This window comes from Danio rerio, chromosome 4, assembly GCF_052040795.2.
Source record: "Danio rerio strain M-AB ecotype USA chromosome 4, GRCz13ab, whole genome shotgun sequence".
NCBI lineage: Eukaryota > Metazoa > Chordata > Actinopteri > Cypriniformes > Danionidae > Danio > Danio rerio.
In genome coordinates this window covers 8,930,091-8,948,472 of record NC_141024.2, presented here as the reverse complement: position 1 = coordinate 8,948,472, position 18,382 = coordinate 8,930,091, and the positions used below count along the sequence as shown (strand labels likewise).

The 18,382-nt window shown below is 38.4% G+C and overlaps 1 protein-coding gene across 5 annotated transcripts in view; it reads right to left on the bottom strand.

Annotated features, from left to right (window-relative positions):
* erc1b (ELKS/RAB6-interacting/CAST family member 1b) overlaps positions 1 to 18,382 on the bottom strand; it is a 307,170-nt gene that overhangs the window by 11,805 nt on the left and 276,983 nt on the right. For all 5 annotated transcript variants that reach the window (XR_015942247.1, XM_088649956.1, XM_088649957.1 and 2 more), the window contains one exon: positions 14,974 to 15,159. Coding sequence is in view for 4 of the 5 variants with exons in the window: in XM_088649956.1 (XP_088506082.1) it covers positions 14,974 to 15,159 (186 nt within the window). In the remaining variant the exon portion in view is untranslated. The remainder of the gene's footprint in view (positions 1 to 14,973; positions 15,160 to 18,382) is intronic.

Below are 18,382 nucleotides of genomic sequence, written 5' to 3'. Positions count from 1 at the left end.
TCCAGCATCCAATCCTTGTGCTTTACATAAACATCTGAATGATACTCAAGATGTTCCTAATTGATGTAGCATTTCAAAACAGGTTCTGTTTGAAAAAGTTTTTTTTTTCAGAGAAACTTAACCCTGAATGAAACATAAGATCAGACCAAACTGTTTGGCCACTTTACTGGTAGGTAAAACCGATTCTACATGTATAACTGGATAAGTTAGGGTCAGTAAACTGTAAAAGCAAGAAAAAATCTACCTCTGTCATTTTTTCCCCAGGTCTCTAAATGCAAACTCTTAATGGAGAATTTTAAGAAGAGGATTTACGTTCCATCCTGCTGACTATGGTTGAGTGGCTATGCTACAAGCGCCTATCTTTGAAATCTGCTTTATCTTTGTTAGACTAAACCCTTCACTAGTCTCTTTGCTCTCTTAACTCTCGTCTTATCCTTCCCCTGGCTCACCCTGCTTCTTAGCAGACACACAAACATATCTCTAAAAATGGTCTCTTTGGATGGTGTTCAGCTCATGACGAGCTCTTTCCCCACTTCCTTCTCATTAGAGCAGGAAGCCTCTGCGGCTTTATAAGAGCCACTTAAAGTGGGATCTCTCTCGCCCTTTCTCTGTTTGTCTTTCCCTTGCTTATCCTCTTACTGTACTTATAGCACAGTAGCAGATTAATACACCATTTTATCTCCCTCATTTTCACCCGCAATTTCTGATCTTAGAACTCGACTATGCGACTAACCCCAGTAGCGTTATGCATTCTGCTCTATTTGAGCCAATCAGAATGGAGGGGGCGTCAACATTTATAAAAAGCAACTGCATAGCGACCGCATCTGATTAGCACCGCCCTCCGCCTCATCTGTGGCCGGATCTGTGCACCCCATCAGTCAAGTGTAATTGAGTTTCAAGGGGGAATGCGGACACATGAGTCGCACCCCTGCCCGCAACTTTGAATGAGGCTGAAGGACTCTGGCGAAGAGGGGGGGGCACACATTACGAAGTATGCGGTCAAGTCAAGGATGCAATCACGATCGAAACCCAGATTTGAAATAACTTCGGTGTTAACACCCACCACAAGTTGATGAAAGCCCCAGTTTTGATTTTTTGCGCCGCTTATATATTTTTTTCGCTGTTGTTTTTTTTCCCCTCCAATGACTCAGCCCAAACTGCCGCAGGGCCTTCAGGATGCACAGGGATAAATTACAACCACATTCCTCCACAGGCTCCGAGCGGCGCAAACTTTCCTAGCTGCTCCTAACGATCATGCCTAGACCGTTGTGAATCCTTGTTTGCTAATGCACAGGAGACAGAGCGATGTGAAATTTCACCGCTGCAGTTGTCAAAAAAAAGCCAATTGCTTTTCTATGGCAACAGATCTTAATGGAACAGGCCTCTCCCTAAACAAACCATCCCGAATGGTTAGAATAGAAGCACTCAGCCTTTAAAAGAGCCCAACAGGCCATTAAATATTTGTGGAAAACAACCCGCTTTCGAACACAGAGTTTCATGAAACCCTTTTCAATTCTTAATGCATTTTATTAATCTGATAGCCCCTGAATGAGCTGTAAGGCTCGTAATATGGCTGCCTACTGGCTTAGACTGCAAGCAAAAAGGAGTAGGATAGACCAGGGTATCTTTTTCCAAGCCAGGGTTCAATCCGAAACAGATGCCATGACAGTAAATGGTGTGGGTTTTGTCGCATGCGAACACGCAAATAAAGCCATCAGAAAAGCAGCGCTACAGACTGACAGCTTCTCTCTTGGCAGGATGATTCATCAGCTGGTCGATAAACCTCAGAAATATTCTGTGTTTAGACTGAAGTCCCGTTTTTCATCACTTTCAAAGGACTGAAGAACAAATAAACACATATAAATACATAAATTAAAACACAGCTATGACTGAATTGTTCGCTTCTCTAGCTCGTCAGCTGGTGTAGTTTATGCTGTTGTGGCTCCGCTGCTGTAACCCAAGCCAGCAATGAGTTCGGGAACGCAAAAACCCGATTCGTCAGGGCGCAAAAATCACAATAAACCTGCTGAAGTATTTCGCTGTTTGCCTTGGCGGCTTCCAGCTGAGAAGGCTCAATCGCGCTTATGGTTTCATCATTCGGGGGTATTTATTTCATATATTATTCTTCCTCTCGCCCCGAGTCGAATGGGTTGCGAGACCAACCCTTGTTCCAGCACTGGAGTTTGAGGTACATATTCGCTGGGTGGGAAAATAAAGGAGAAGCGAGCCCTGGAACTGACAAGCTCGGGGCACAGAGGGCTCATCTCGCATTGCTTTGAAGACGGGGACTGCTTTGCCTCGCTCTGGATGTTTAGGGGTCGGTTGAGAAGCTGTGTTGGTTTAGCCGGTCAGCACCCCCTCAGGATTAGTACTCGTTGAAACGATGTATTATAAAAACAGCGTTCGAGAGTGGGATTTAGAAAACTCAAGACAAAAGAAACCAAAGTAACAGGACGTGCTTGAGACTTCAGTTCAGATTAGAGTCTAAAACATTGATTTGTTACATGTTCTAATCAAAATCAACGGTATTTCACTGTGCAAAACATGCCTCAAGGTATTTAGAGAGATTTTTTGAAAAGCTTGTTAAGGTTGAAAAATCCCATCTTTGTGATATATTTGACAAAATTTTGTCAGTTCTATGAAGAACCAGGTAAAACAATAAGATTTGCATAAATAAATATAACAAACAAATAACAAACAATTATAAATAAACAAAAAAGGAAAAAGTTAAAGTAATCATTCAAGGCTGTACCTCAAAAACCTTGGGCCTGCCTAAAACAGTAATTCAATAATAACTATAATAATAATAATAATAATAATAATAATAATAATAATAATAATAATAATAATAATAACTCCTTACATTTATATAGCACTTTTCTGGACAGTCAAAGCACTTTACACTTCAAAGTAACTCCTCATCCACCACCAGTGTGCAGCATCCACCTTTATGACGCGACGGCAGCCATATTGTGCCAAACCACACACCACACACCAGCTGATTGATGGAGAGGAGACAGAGTGATGAAGCCATCAATTATGATACGGGGATGGTTAGAAGGCCATGATGGACAGAGGCCAGTGGGCAAATTTGGCCAGGATGCAGGGGTTTTCAAAGGACATCCTGGGATTTTTCACGACCTCAGAGAGTCAAGACCTCGGTTTAACGTCTCATCCGAAAGACGGTGCTCACTGAGCAGTATAGAGTCCCCTTCACTATACTGGGGTGTTAGGACCCACATTTGGGGGTTGAGCATCCCCTGCTGCCCTCACTAACACCACTTCTGGCAGCAACATAGTTGTCCCATGTGGTCTCCCATGCGGGTACTAATAGGGCACAGCCCTTCTTAGCTTCAGAGGGTGACCATGTGAGAGCTGCAGAGAGCTAGTTGCCGGGAAGACTGAACAACTGTTAAGATAAATATATTTCATCCATTTCCATATATTTTACTTATATATTTTTTTTATATATTTTTTATTTTATATATTAAAGAAGCCTAAAGTTAATGTTATAAATACTTGTGCTTCTTGATATAGCATGCTCAACTGTAGTGTTCAATCAATTGAATGGTTGGAATGTGCCAGTTGCAGGAATATTGTGCTGAAAATGATTTGATATCAATATAATTTAGGATCAATAGGATTCTACCAAACAATCTATTTAGACCAATGATTAAAGACAGTGCTTCATCATCTGTTTGTATGCCTGTATATAAACTTGCCTCGTGGGCTCCTCTTTGAGCAACTAGAATGGAACCTCTTGTGTTTCTTCTGTATTGTTCCCTTGCTGCAAGAACATTAAAACTTTCCTGAGTCTTGGGAATTTTTATTTAAAATCCTGACAACAACCTTACTGATGCTTGCTTTAGCAATCAACACATTAAAAAATCTATATACAGTCAGACTATGACGCCTCTGTGTCTCATTTTGTGTCTCTGTGAATCTTTTGTTTATAGGATTGTTCATTCAGACAACCACTGTTCAGACGTCTCTACCACTTGGAAAACGTCTGCAGCCACACACCTCTGTGACTTATCGATGACTACTGCTATTACCGATGCACAGCATTACTCGAACAATGATGTGAGTAAATGAAAAAGAGACGCTCGTAATGTAAAGGCCCACTTACAGCAGCATATGCTCCGGCTCCATGTGTTTTCATTAATCGTGGCTGTGCGGGTTGTGGGCTTGTTCCACTATGTTTACCCCCATTTCCTGCCCGTTTAAATTACACTGCACTTATGCAGCCCTGGATTCATGGCCCTGTCAGCCTCAAGCCCGCCCCACCGGGCACAGACGCACTGCAGTCGCCAACACGGCACATCAGGGGGCTGATCCAGGACCAGCTCATGTTGCTTTTAACCAGCACTCCTTCCTGAACAGGCCACCAGTGTCGGTCATTTAGAGGAGTTAAAGGGGCGGAGCCTCAAATATGTATTGAAATGAATGTAATGTGTACAGTTTGAAACCAAAAATGACGAGTCTATCAGATGAGGAAGAGCTGGAGTCAGAGATTTAATTAAAAAGAAAGTTTACTGAAGATAGTTTGCAGTGTTATCAGCAGAAGCTAACTTTAACACTTGCAAATGAGTTCGTAGGTCGATCTGCTTACAATCACAAATCAACAACAATTATACTCCTGCATATCGTCATAACTGCGTCATACATATAGGTGTTTTAACCTGATTGGTTAAAGCACAGATAGACTAAGAAAACTATACGCTACGGCCAATTTAGCTTATTCAATTCACCTGTGGCACATGTCTTTGGACTGTGGGGGAACTGTAGCACCTGGTGAAAACCCACGCCTAAACAGGGAGAACACTCACACAGAAATGCCAACTGACCCAGCCGGGGCTTAAACCAGCGACCTTCTTGCTGTGAGGTGATTGTGCTACCAAGTGTGCCACCGTGCTGCCCTCATATAAATAAAGTAATGAGAAAAAGGATAAACGTTGATCCTTTCTGGGATGGATTTGAAGACAGAAATCTGACCCATCAAAAGCTAAACTGATAAATAAAATAAGAGATGCACTGATATTAAAATTGTGATCCACAACTAGAAGCATTCATATAGTTAATGAATTTCAATAAATATGCTAATAAATAAATGAAACATAATCTACAGTAAATTATTTTCAACAAATGGTCTATATTATATTAAGAGAATAAACCAAATAAGAAAAACTAAATTATTTTTCGTTAAATTGTAGTACAATAACAATATATTCTAATAAAAATAATAATAATCATAGAAAATAAATAAAAAAATTAAAATAAGCTGTAAATGAATTCAAATATGACGTTATATTTTTTATAATATATATTTAATGTTCATTTTATAAAACTATAACAGTGCTAAACATAAATTAGTTTTTTTGAAGAAGATGGTATATTTACAGTAACTATTAAATAAATATCACTGCACATAATCATAATCACTGCACTTTTTAACATTTGCACATTTAAAAATGTAAAAATTGCACATATTTATGCACTACACTGCACTGATTCATTCATTTGAACTGTACATACCCACTCTACATATACATTTGTAATTATGTTTATATCTATCTGCACCCTTCTGATTATTAATAGCAACCTGTACAGATATTCATTTATTGTGAATCTCTGATCATAGTTAATACAACCTGTATGTAATGTTAATAGTACATCCATCTGTAAATATCACCTTAGTTTTTCAATAATTGCACTTACTTTACTTTATTACTTATACCTCTATCCTGCACTGCTATTGCACTCCTGTTCAGACCTAAACTGCATTTTGTTTCCTTGCCTGTACATGTGTAATAACAATAAAGTTAAATCTAATCTAATCTAATCTAATAAATGCAAAGATAAAAAAAACAAAAAAAAAAAACAAATATGTAACAATTATATCATTGATAATTATATAATTGTTTATTATTTTTGTGAATTTTTTGGGCTCAGAATGGATTGTGAAAACATATCTGTTCTCTATATCGGTCATTTTAGATATGTCCTTACAATGTGACGCACAAAACAGACCAATCATAGCCGAAGATTATGCTTCCAAATCTGTCCAAAAAGACAAAACAATTACTGGAATTTACTTTCATGTGCATCAGAGGGAATACTTCAAGCCAATTAGCTTTCAGTATCGCTTCCATATGCAACAGGTGAGGAAAGACCATCGAACTCAGCCAAAATACTGACAACGTCCGAATAATTGAAGCATCTCATAAAAACGAATGACAGAGCCATATAAAAAGATCCCATAACGACGGAGCACAGGATGGAACATTACTCACAATCCAAAAAGACGACATGATTATCAAAACCAACTACAATCTATTACTGGCTTGATTTAAATATCAGCCTCCCTGGAAAACTCCCTCACGGACCGCCATTGGAGCCCACACAGAGATCCCATGCCAGCTCTGACAGGTGTGAGGCTGTGAATCATCACAAAATCTGCATGGATCCTTACTGAACTCTTGATCCATCCGAAAGGGAACGTCTGAAAACAGATGGCTAAAATAAACATCTATCGGAGTGCCAATCGGAGAGGAGAAGTGAGCGAAAGACGGATGAAGGTGCGCTGAGAAAAAGAAAAGGAATGGAGGACTCAAGGCCTAACAGATTATTTCTGTTCCAGCCCTGAGGTCATTAATAATCAATCTTCCCTAGTTCATGTTTTATTCAGAGTGACCCGTAAAATGCAAGACTCTCCCCTATTTATACAGCTGGCTTTGTGCTGCCAGATCACAGCCAGATGACTTTGGCCAAGGGCGGTCGAGTGCTCCGCTTCTCTCCTCCAAGATTGTAAACTTTACATACTGATCTTAGATCAGCAGTCTCTAAAGTAAACAGCGGACTCAAACGTTATGAGAGACGAGGTAAAACTGGCCACAGAACATAACTGACAGTAACTTTCATCAAACAATGAATGCTCATCAGAGACGCAGCTGCAGTGCAGGAGCCAGGCGTCTTGCAGCTGTGGACAATGTCACACATGACTGCATTCTCTCAAGGAAATATTCATAAGGAGCTATTCAAACCAACAAATAAGCACCATGCTGTTATGCACGTGTGTATGTGGGTCAAAGACATGATGTTCCGCTTAGGTGTCTGCATCATATTGAATGTGCAATAGGGATTTTATACATATAAAAAAAACATTGAATGCACGTCTACACTAAGAAAAATTAAATGTCAAAAATATAGGTGAAATTATATCTCATTGACTCACCGAAGTCAATATATTTAGGTAAAAATGGAATAGAATTTATTTATTTATTTATTTATTGATTTAAATAATAATAATAAGTATTATTATTATTATTATTATTATTGTTGTTGTTATTCAAACATAATGAGGAGAAGTTATATGCTATTGACTTTCACTGTAACTAATTTTTATTATCTTTATGCGTGTGTGTGTGTGAATCAAAGATAGCATGTTTTGCTTAGGTGTCTGCATCATATTGAATGTGTAAAAGTGAAGAAAAAAAATGTATACACATTAAAAAATACTGAATGCATGTAGTCTGTACTTGTCATGAAGTATATACTTTAATGTTGCAAGAAAAATTAAATGTCAAAAATTTTGGTGAAATTATATATCTTTGACTTTCACTGTAAGCAATATTTTTATGTAAAATGGAATTGCATTTATTTATTTATTTATGTATTTATGTATTTAATTATTATTATTATTATTATTATTATTATTCAAACACAATAAGGTGAAAATATATTCCATTGACTTTCACTGTAACCAATATATTTATATAAAAATGGAATAGCATTTGCTTATTATTATTATTCAAACATGATTTTATTTCATTGGCTTAAAACTTCAATATCGAATTTAAAAAATCATGTCATTTTTAGGGTTGGACTGTGATTCTTTATTATTTTGGATATGTATATTATTGTCACACTGAATGAAATTTTTGTTTGGCCTCTTCTGTACATCATAGTATGCATCAGTGTTGGGGGTATCGCATTACAAGTTACGTAATAATATTACTTTTCTAAGTAACGAGTAAGGTATTGCAATACTTTTCAAAAAGGAAAGTCTCAGAAAACTTTTTACAGAAATCCTATTTTGCATGCTATCTTTATCAAATTTAAAATATAAACTCATGCGACACTTTGCTTTCAAGCTATATTTTTTCTAGGTTTTTACATTAATGTCCTTTGCAATGGACGTCTAGAGTTTTCCAGTCTCCGGCACCTAGACTGCAGCTCTGCACAAGAAGTTTGGCCAGAGACGACATGTTTTTTTTTTCTTCACTTTCGTCATTTGGTGAAGTTTGTTCCTTGGCGCTGTCGCCTCTGGCTTGCTTGGTTCAGGACTTGAGGTTCACGCTTGGATGGATTTGCACTTTAAACAGTGAAAATTAAACCACACTGAACTGAACTTAAACTCCGAAAACTGGAAAGACACCGCTTCAATCTACTATAATCTTCTATGTTAAGCTGATTTGACATAATCTACATTGTAAAAGCGCTACAGAAATAAACCAAAAATTGAATTGAATTGTGTTTGTATATGAGAAAACAAATATTGAACACAGTACAATTTTTTTTTCTAATGCCTTCATAACGTTTTCATATTTTTTAACATTAAACTTTCTACCACAGTAAAGCTTAAATTGTATTAAAGCTTACTAGGATCAAGAACTGATGCTATTTAAAGTTAGGTAGGTAGAAATCGCCAAAAGTGAGTTACTTTTTAGTTTAATTAGTTAGCTTTTTTTTTTAAAAAACAAACAAACAAACAAAAAAAGCTGAATTAAAGTAAAAAAAACAGACATATTGAATACTGCACACAATGAGAAAATGGCGAAACAGACAAAAACCAAAAGAAAGCAACATAGTTTTTGCTTACATTTCTGCAATGGATGTTTTCTCATTATTCTGAACGGATCAAAGAAATGGAAAAGGGGATTGTCTCAATGGAGAGTGATTTTACATCACTAATAAATCAAAAAAGTAGTAAATGCATTGCTTTACACTTTTGTTAATCTGTAAGTATGGCATATAAATTGAGGGTCAGGAAGTTCTCAGAAGATAAGATTATCCTACATCATTATTTTTTGATATGAGCTTTTTAAGGTAACTAAAGGTGTAGGATATACAATGCGTTGTTAATTGCAGAGCTCCTTAATTTAAAAAAAGAAAAAAGGAAAAAAAGAAACAAATCCAGCAAGTTTTGAAACAGATCAAGCATCAGAAAAAGTAACTCAAAAGTAACGTAATGGATTACTTATCCTAAAATGTTACTAGTTAAAGTAAGTTACTTTTTGGAGCAGTTACTCAATATTGTGATGCATTACTTTCAAAAGTAACTTTCCCCAACACTGGTTTTCATGGACACATACAAATAAAAACACTATCTAGATCTGTATAACACTGTTTTCATGCTTAACACTTTTTGTGTTTGACGCATAAATACAGCTAAATATACAGAAAATAGCATGCTTTAAAAAGCAATGGTAATAAAATATATAATAAAACATTTTTTTCTAGAATTTCCCTAAAATATTATATAAATATAAATAAATAAATATATATATATATATATATATATATATATATATATATAAATATATATATATATATATATATAAATATATATATATATATATATATATATATATATATATTTATTTATTTATTTATTTATTTATTTATTTTTAAATGTACACTACATCAGCAACAATACCACCACAGTCCTTTTTCACACTAGCGTATTTATTACAACCTAATAACCCTTAAGCTAAACTCTAAAGACCTTATCAAATGTACAATGCACAATAATTGTGTTTTTGTTCCTGAAAACAGCAATTCTTCATCTAAATGAGGTGCGTTTTTGGTGAGTCTATTGTCTTTGTTGGCTCTGTGGGTTGTATGACTGAGTGGTTCTTTCAGCGACTGCTTAATCACCTTCCTGCATTCCAGCCGTTTAAACAGAGATGCAGTAACATCCTGTGAACAGCTCAAACCAAATAAAACAACATTACGCCATAAACAGAGCAGGCAAGGAGGACGAGTAATAAAAGAAGCATTGACCACAACAGAGGACGAGCTGGCACTGAGTCCTAATGGGGCGGTCTGGCGGAGTGTAAGTGATAAATGAGTGTGAATTCACAAGTGTGTGTTTTTGGGTGCATTATGATCTTCTTGTCTGCGACCTGATTAGTCTATACTGGTGATTTCTGGCAGGACTGTGTATAGCTTGATTGAGCAATCTTTGATTTTCCTGTCTAAGGAACTGCATCAGTCGCCATTAGGAGCGAAAGAACAAAAGCTTTGGAAAAGAGTTGGGAAACACTAACTCCTGGATTCACAGACGAGACATGAGCCTATAGTCTGAGATTAAAATTGAAGTCTCAGTGGTTTCAACTTAGAGGAAGTTGCATTGGCTGATCTTAAAATACATCAGTGCCTTGTTGTATTGTTTAAAGATAATTGCTAGTAATGATTTTTATTTCTCTAAAAAGTACTCAAATGTTCTAATTGAACTATGGGCTAATGCTCGATTTGAGGCCATTTACCATGATGTTTTCAACCCAAAAGTTTAGAAGACAATGGCATTTTAAGGCTGGATGATGCATAAATCTGAAAACTGTTTACAAAGTGGAAGATTTTAAAAATGCCGCCATTGTCAAGTCCATGTAAACACCCGAAAATGTTTGGAATGTACATGTTTAGGAAGATGTTCAATGTTGATTCAAGGCAAGTGTGAACAAACACACAACAATGGCATAGTACTGTATGTGGTAGTGTTGTTGCTCAAATGTTTGCTAATGCTCATATCTGTCAATATTGGGATGTGAAAATAAGGCATAACTTTAAAAAATAAACAGATCTTTGAAAGCATTTGATTGCTTTCCTAACTTTTTATGCTAATTTAAGACAAAATTTGTTCTGTTTAAAAGAAAACCTAATGAGATCGATATGTTTCAATATTATTATTATCATTATTAGTGTTATATGTCTGTTCAAACACATAGCCAAATCCCAGTGTCGCTTTCGCTTCATTTTTAATTGCATATACAGAATTCGTTTGGGAAACCACGTCTATTTATCACTATGGAGCACGTCTGACAGTCACGCACCACTACATGAACTGACTGCTTTGAAGATTGTATAGAAGGGGCAACTGCGCCTGAGAAGAAAAGGAAGGGAATCCCGCCATTTTCATATTTATTTTAAGGTGTTTCCATGCCTGAACAAAATGAAAGCACAGAACAGATTCACATTTAAGAGCAAGGGGCGTCCCCTAGTGGTTCGACGGAATGGGTTGCCTATAGGGAGGATCGGCCCCTTTAATGCTTCATAAAAAGATTAAAAATATGTTAAAATACCTTGACTGGATGATAGTGTGATAGAATTGTAAAATATGGGAAGATCCTGGGAAAACAGGAGGGTTGGCAGGTATGCCAATGAGTAATCAGAAAAGTGGATTTACAGTGGAGATATGGATCTTACACACAAGCCCTGAGACACCAATGGCACATCGTCACTTCCTACCTTAGAAAGAAGATGACCGCAGAAAAAGCTGGTCTGGCATACGCAATGCAGAGATTCTGCCCATTTTTGCAGATCATTTTGAAAACATTAAACATTAAAACGCAAGGGAAAACATTTATTTTTTACGTTTTTGGCTACATCATTGCTGTGTAAATGAAGCCTTAATCTAAGCACCGTCTGTAAAACAAAACCAAAGAAAGATTTTGAAGAGTTTTTCAGAAGTTTTTATCCATACAGTGAAATTGTCCAAAACAATGCTGGGCGAGAGATTGTTCAAAATAGTGTTCTTTTCTGTTCAGAAAGAAATAAATGGTAATACACTCATCCATGCCTTTAAGAGGAAAGAAACAAAAAGAAAAGTGTCTTTATGTGCTATAAACTGTGTGAGAGACAAAGGAAATCAGGGCAAAACTCCCAACATTACCCAGCTTTGTGCCAGCTTGGAGTGCCAGGCCAGTAAAAAGGAAGCCCATAAAAACTGTTAATTAAAAGATCAATGTTTAGCTTCAAAGAAAGGGCAAGGGCTCCAACAGTGTGCGGCCCCTCGTAAATACTAAAGCACATTTTGAATGCAAGAGTCTTGTCATTAGTAGAGGACTGGGCATAGCGGACACCAACCTCAATCCTCAATGGACTGGATGGCGACGGTGCCACAAGGGCCATTCAATTAGTTACTAATAACTTGGTTTATAAGAATGATGATTAGCATGGAGGCCCCCTCCCAAATCGAGCCACTTTAGGGTGTATGGAGAGGCATACGTGCCATCAAAAGACACCACAAGTAAATTCATGTGGACGTTACTAACAATAATGGACTGAACAGAACACACTAAATAAGCCAATAATGAGCCCAGACTTTTCTCGTCAATTTGAGCCTGTCATGGCCAAACAGGCCTGTTCTGGCATCTTCCGTGCTGAAGGGATCTAAATGGGTGAACTGCAGCGCAGAGAGAACACTAATGTAATGTGCTACACTCCCAACGCAAAGGAAAGAAGAGAGGTCAAAGAAGACATCAATCAAACAGGCTTGTGAACGCCGGCAACTCGTCCAATCCACCATCTGCAAGTGATTCCACCATCAGAGAAAGACCAAAAGTGTCTTCAAGCGGATTGTGTCTTACATGTAGGACATGTAACTGAAGAATGAGCTGGATCCTGGACATGTGGATACCATATGGATAGCGAAACTCTAAATATCTTCAAGCTATTGGATTTGGAGGGGAAAAACCCTGATATATGTGTAAATGTTTGAGAGGTAAAGCCTAACCGGTGAAACCTGAAATATTCATTATCTCTGCCTTCATGTGCCTGACATGAATATGCCAAGGTGAAATAAGGCTGCCAAGTGTTGCACAAACCTGCAAGCTCCACACGACTCCTCTCTCACGAAAGTGACGTCACTAAAGAGGACTCATTTGTCTGAGAACCCAAATGGAGGTTCAGCAGTTCTTATCACCCGGTGCTTTCTAAACACTGTCATCGATAGTTTGGACAAGATAAACATAAGATCGTTGACCTCAGAGAAGGTTCAGAAGGAATAACAGACCAAAGGAAAACAGTCGGAGTCTATTGCTTCTGATGCCAACTTTCAGGAAAAGCCGGAAGAGATGAATAAGAATCGCAAGATAAGATAATAAGATCTTTTGCATTAATGGGGTCCCTTTTAATTGCATTGGAATTTGATTTAAAACCTGCAGAACAGACATGTTGTTTACACAATGCAGTAGCCTCGAAAAGGTCATGCAACCTCTAAGTCCTGTCCATAAAGTCTGATGAAATTTCTCTCTCTCAAAGGAAAATAAAATGTAAAGACGTCTCCCTACCTCATATTAAGCAAGTACAGGGGGGAGAAAAGTCCCTCGGAAAGTGCCAATTTTTGGAACAAAGTTTACTTGCAGCAAACTAAAAATCTTAAACATTATTTGTTCGCTGGCCAACGGCTTGTCATCAGGCAGCCCACATAAAAAAATGCATTTCAATAATGTCAGAGCGAGCCAAAAACCTGCCAAGCAGATAGTTCCCCGTGCAGTGAAACACACGAGCATTGTATGAGCCTTGGCACCATCACAGCAGATCACTCTCCTCTCCTCTTGAGGAATGGGGCCGATTTAAAACGAGTATAATGTATATGTAGACTTCCAGACAATTTATTTTTCTGATGTTACAAAAAGCATTGGGGATGGATGCAGAACTGGGACGCACCGACGCAGGGACTAAACCCAGTGTCCGTTTGCAGACAATTTACTGTTAAGGTAGGTATGGCAATGGGTTCAAAGTGAAGTAGGGAAAATGGATCCACACATGCATTTATTACGGAGAGGGGATCGTTCATCATGGAGAGACTAAATCCAGCCACTACCTCCTCAAACGCTTCTTTCTTTCGCCGTCCAAATGCTGACACTCCTTTTCTTTATCGCGCCATTCCAGTTGCTCTTCTTTTTTTTTCGACGTCTTTCTCAGCCCCTCTTCCTCCACTCTTGGCTCGCCCCCGTCTTTAAGTGAGCCTTGGGTAGCGTTTTGGTTTGCTTTTGTTAAAGTAACAGTAAATGAAGCTAATAAAACACAATATATTGGTCTATTTATTTTCTGTAGGAACACATTCCACTCTATAAAGAGGACTAATGGCATTTACACAGAGCCGGACTGATTCTTAAAGCCAATAGGAGATTTATAGACAGTGAACGTTAGCGTCAGCTAAGGGCCGCATGGGCCAGTCCAGATGGCTCCAATAATCAATGGGTGACAAATCCAAGTACCCGATGTACCTTGACTGCTCTTAGACATTAGAAACACACCAATGTTATGTGCTAAATGGAACTGTGAAAAGTAGGTAAGAGTAGGTAAACATTTATTTTACGGTAAAAGTTTATAGCAGAGGTGCCCAAACTAGGTCAAAGCTGGACCATGATAACCTTTGATTCGACCCGCCATTCCATCTGAGAATAGTTTAGAGATTGTAATTTCCAATTTAATGTAACCTTTTATTAGTTTGTTTTATTGTTAAGCTACAAAAAAAGCTATTTGAAATTAAATATTTAAATTTAAATGGTGTAAATTAAGCCGATTTTGTTCAAAATGTAAATACAACTTTGACTTTGAGACATTGATGAGTGAATCAAGGCAAAGGCCAAGTGTATTCAGCATTGAACTCCACTGTGTTAAATGTGATTATGTTTTGTAGTTTTGTTTGGTATGTGTATTTTCAGCCGACGGCTCCCAATGATATTTAATTTTTGACCCTTCATCCGAAAGTTTGGGCACACCCTGGTTTATATTGTTTAATTTGGTGACATTAATCAATGCAACATTGAACTTATAATCTAACAAATTTAATAATGACAAAACATTCAAGTTAAGGCAATGAATGATACTAAAATGTCCAAACCTTTTCACAATGGGTACGTGTAATATAATACACATTCAAAAGCTGTCTCCTTGTGTTACCTGTTCGGGGCTCATCTTCTGCAGCTCCTCCTCCCAGGCGTCCCGTTGGCTGCGGTGGTATGCTGAGGGCGGGGCTAGATCCTGCAGGATGAGCGGGTCTCTCTCGTGGCAGAGGGCCGTGAGGTGGCCGATGTACAGTTTCAGCTTACTGCGGTTCTGATTGAGGTCTATGAGCGGGGGGATAATCTGTCCAAAAACAGGAACGAGGAAATGGGTTAGAGATAAAGAGCCAGTTCAATCTCAGTTTTCCTCTACCGTTCAAGAATGAGATATCTGGACACGAGCCAGTGAGATAAAAAGGCGGGTATGCAGACGCATGCTAAAGTGACACGCAAACAACACGTTCAGCAAGCCAGAACACAGAGTTCACATTATACTTTGTCACATATGATTGTATTCAAAAAAAGAAAAAGGAAGGGAGGGGGAAAAAGAAAGAGCAATATTCAGTGAAAGGTTGCGGATGATTATGGATGATAGACCACAGCTGAAACACATGAATCACAGTGAGAACAGTGGTATAATAAAAATGTGTCAGGAGAAACATTCCCATTCCAGGAACACAGACAAACAATCTCAGTTACCTGGACGGCTGCCGACAGATGCCCGGTCTTTACAAAACATCTCTATACACACGGCAGACACTCACACAGCTTTTCCATATCCATCAAATACATAGACTTGTGTGGGAGCAAGTCCAAAAACCATACATCTCCGTGCCATGTGAGTATCTCACTGACTTCAACTAAGAATTCTGGTACAATGCATGATTGATCATCACATTTGTTTTCACATCAGTCGAAAAATGTGATAAATAGCAACGTGTGGTTAGAGTGCGAGTGAGTGAGTGTGGAAGGTCAAATGCTTCATTTGTGTGTAGCACTGCCTAAAATGGAACTAAAGAGACTGGAGTTTAAACCCGGCAAGTAATCACAGAACTTTGAGCGCTATAGTAAAATACTAATGTATTAACTATATAATATATTTAATATTATATATTATATTAATGCATTATATACATACACATTTAATGTATTTACTAATATAAACAATAATGCAAAGATCAGTCTCAAAACCAAGCATGTTCGGTAACACTTTATTTTGATGATCCATTTGAGTATTAGTAGACTGTCTGCTTAATATCTGCTGATACTGCTCCTTCAACAGACATTTAACTGGCTATAAGAAACTTTGCAAGTCAACTTACACTAACCCCAATCCTAACCTAACAGTCTGTTTATAATCTACTGAGAAGTAGTAGGCATTTAGATGCAATGTAACTCAACTTTAATAAACCAACCATCAAAATAAAGTGTGACCGCATGTTCTTCTCTAGATCACGTTCTCTAATATAAATAAAGATGTTACATAAGGGAGTTTTTGGGCCACAATGGCGGACCTATAATTTTTGTGATGGGAGAGACGAGCAATGTTTTTGAAATATAACCATACAGCACATGACAGAAAAAGATGTATTGAAATGTTTCCATATAAAAACCGTCTCAAAAGAGGACCGAGAACATAGTATGGCTCAGGGAGCTCTCTGAACGCTCCTCATCGCTCAATGGCAGAAAGCAAATACAGTTACCTGATTGTCAAGAAGTGGGGAGAGGAAGCAGAGGCTAAAAAGAAAGAGTGAGTGATGAGAGAGATGTAAGGGAAGACAGGGACAGAGTCTGCTTTGGTTTGAAGCAGCCCGAGCTTGCGGGAACATTTGTGTCCCCACACTTTATTAATTCTTATTAACCCCATCTGTATCTTTCCAGGGCAGAATGTTATTCTGTTTTCGTTGGCTCGCCGGGGGCCATGAAGGCTCTCTAGGGTGGACTCTGGCCGCAGAGTGCGATCAAACAAAACTGTGAAAGAAATGAGATGGAGGAAGGTGGAGGATGAGCGCGAAAGCTTGGTTTGAAGAGCTTTTAAGAAAGAAAAAGCGAGTTGAGAAAGAGAGGAATGCATGAAGCACGATTCTTCTCAGTTCTGGAACCAATTAAACTGGGTCTCTTTGCAGAACTGGGGCAGCAGACACACCGAGACCTACATCATGCTCTTGTTAGTCTATGGTCAAATGCGACCCGGCCTACAAAACCTACTAAAGTGCAATTGGGTGCCAAAATCCAAAGCCCTGCTTCACGGTGAATGAATAATAAGGTAGGAATTCATCTGTTGAATTCATCTGTTGAATCAGCTGTGACAAAAAAAGTCTACATTTATCTATTTGACACACGGCAGACCAATAGCCGAGCCCTTTATATCAGAGCCGGATCTTAAACAGCTGTAAGGGGCGATACCTCCTTCCGCATCTCTGTCAGGTCTTGTATCTGAGCCAAGCGGCACTGCCGGAGGATATACGGGGCCTCCAGATTGACTGGCAGCCACAGAAACAGGGACGAAGCCTTAAAAAGTCGGTTTGATAGAAGCCCTCCAAACCGCTGTGACAAACGGCCTGGCGGATATGTTCTGAAAAGCAACCAAGTTAAGGCAAACCCAGCCTTAGCGATAGTGCCATATAAATGTGCACCCACACACACCATTACGCATAGACTTGCAACATACATGCTTGACTGAAAGCATGCTGTGCGCTAATAAGCTTTAAAATAGCCCAACAAGTGATGAGATTTGACATTTATTCCCTTCTCTTCCTCCCCATCTGCTCTGAGAAAGGATGAATGGACTCCAGTTCTGAGTCGCAGACCAATGTCTAAACACAGCGTCATCCGTCACACTATGGTTTTAACAGCAAAGTCAACACCTTTGTGGTGACAGAATGCTGATTAACAGTCCTAAAATCCTCACTGAGCATCCTGGACTCAGGTTAGTAGTATATAACCTAAATTATACTTCAGATGTTATTTATTCACTAAGGTCTGATGCACATTTTCGTTCGTCAATAGATCAATGGGAGCTTTCACTGCATGACTTTGTAACCAATGTGAGCACAGCTTGCGCATATGCTTTGAATCGTTTTTGCACTACTTAGTTTGACCAGAAGATGTCAGGTTGACAAGCCAACATTAGTTTATTATCACTCATAACTTTTGGGGAAAAAAAGCGCAGACACTGGACAAGGACAACATTTTTAGTGCACTGAAATGACCTGAAGTACCCTGTGGGCTTAATCAAGAACCATGTATTGTTAGTTCTTGAGGATGGCCAATGTGCTAACATTAGTCTTGTCACAGACGGTGATGTTTTCTGTCAACTGGGTGTTGTCATAACTGTTTGGCTTGTACCGTGTTGCTGTTTAATTTTTTTTTGAAAGGTCCTGTGGTAGACTGAGATCATAAATAATGCAACAATAACAGAAACAAATATCAGGCCCAGGTGACAGATTTACAACAGGGGAATTTTCCACTCAAAGCACCATTTGTCTCGTCTTGCTTTGGACACACACGATGGATGGAAGTGGGTC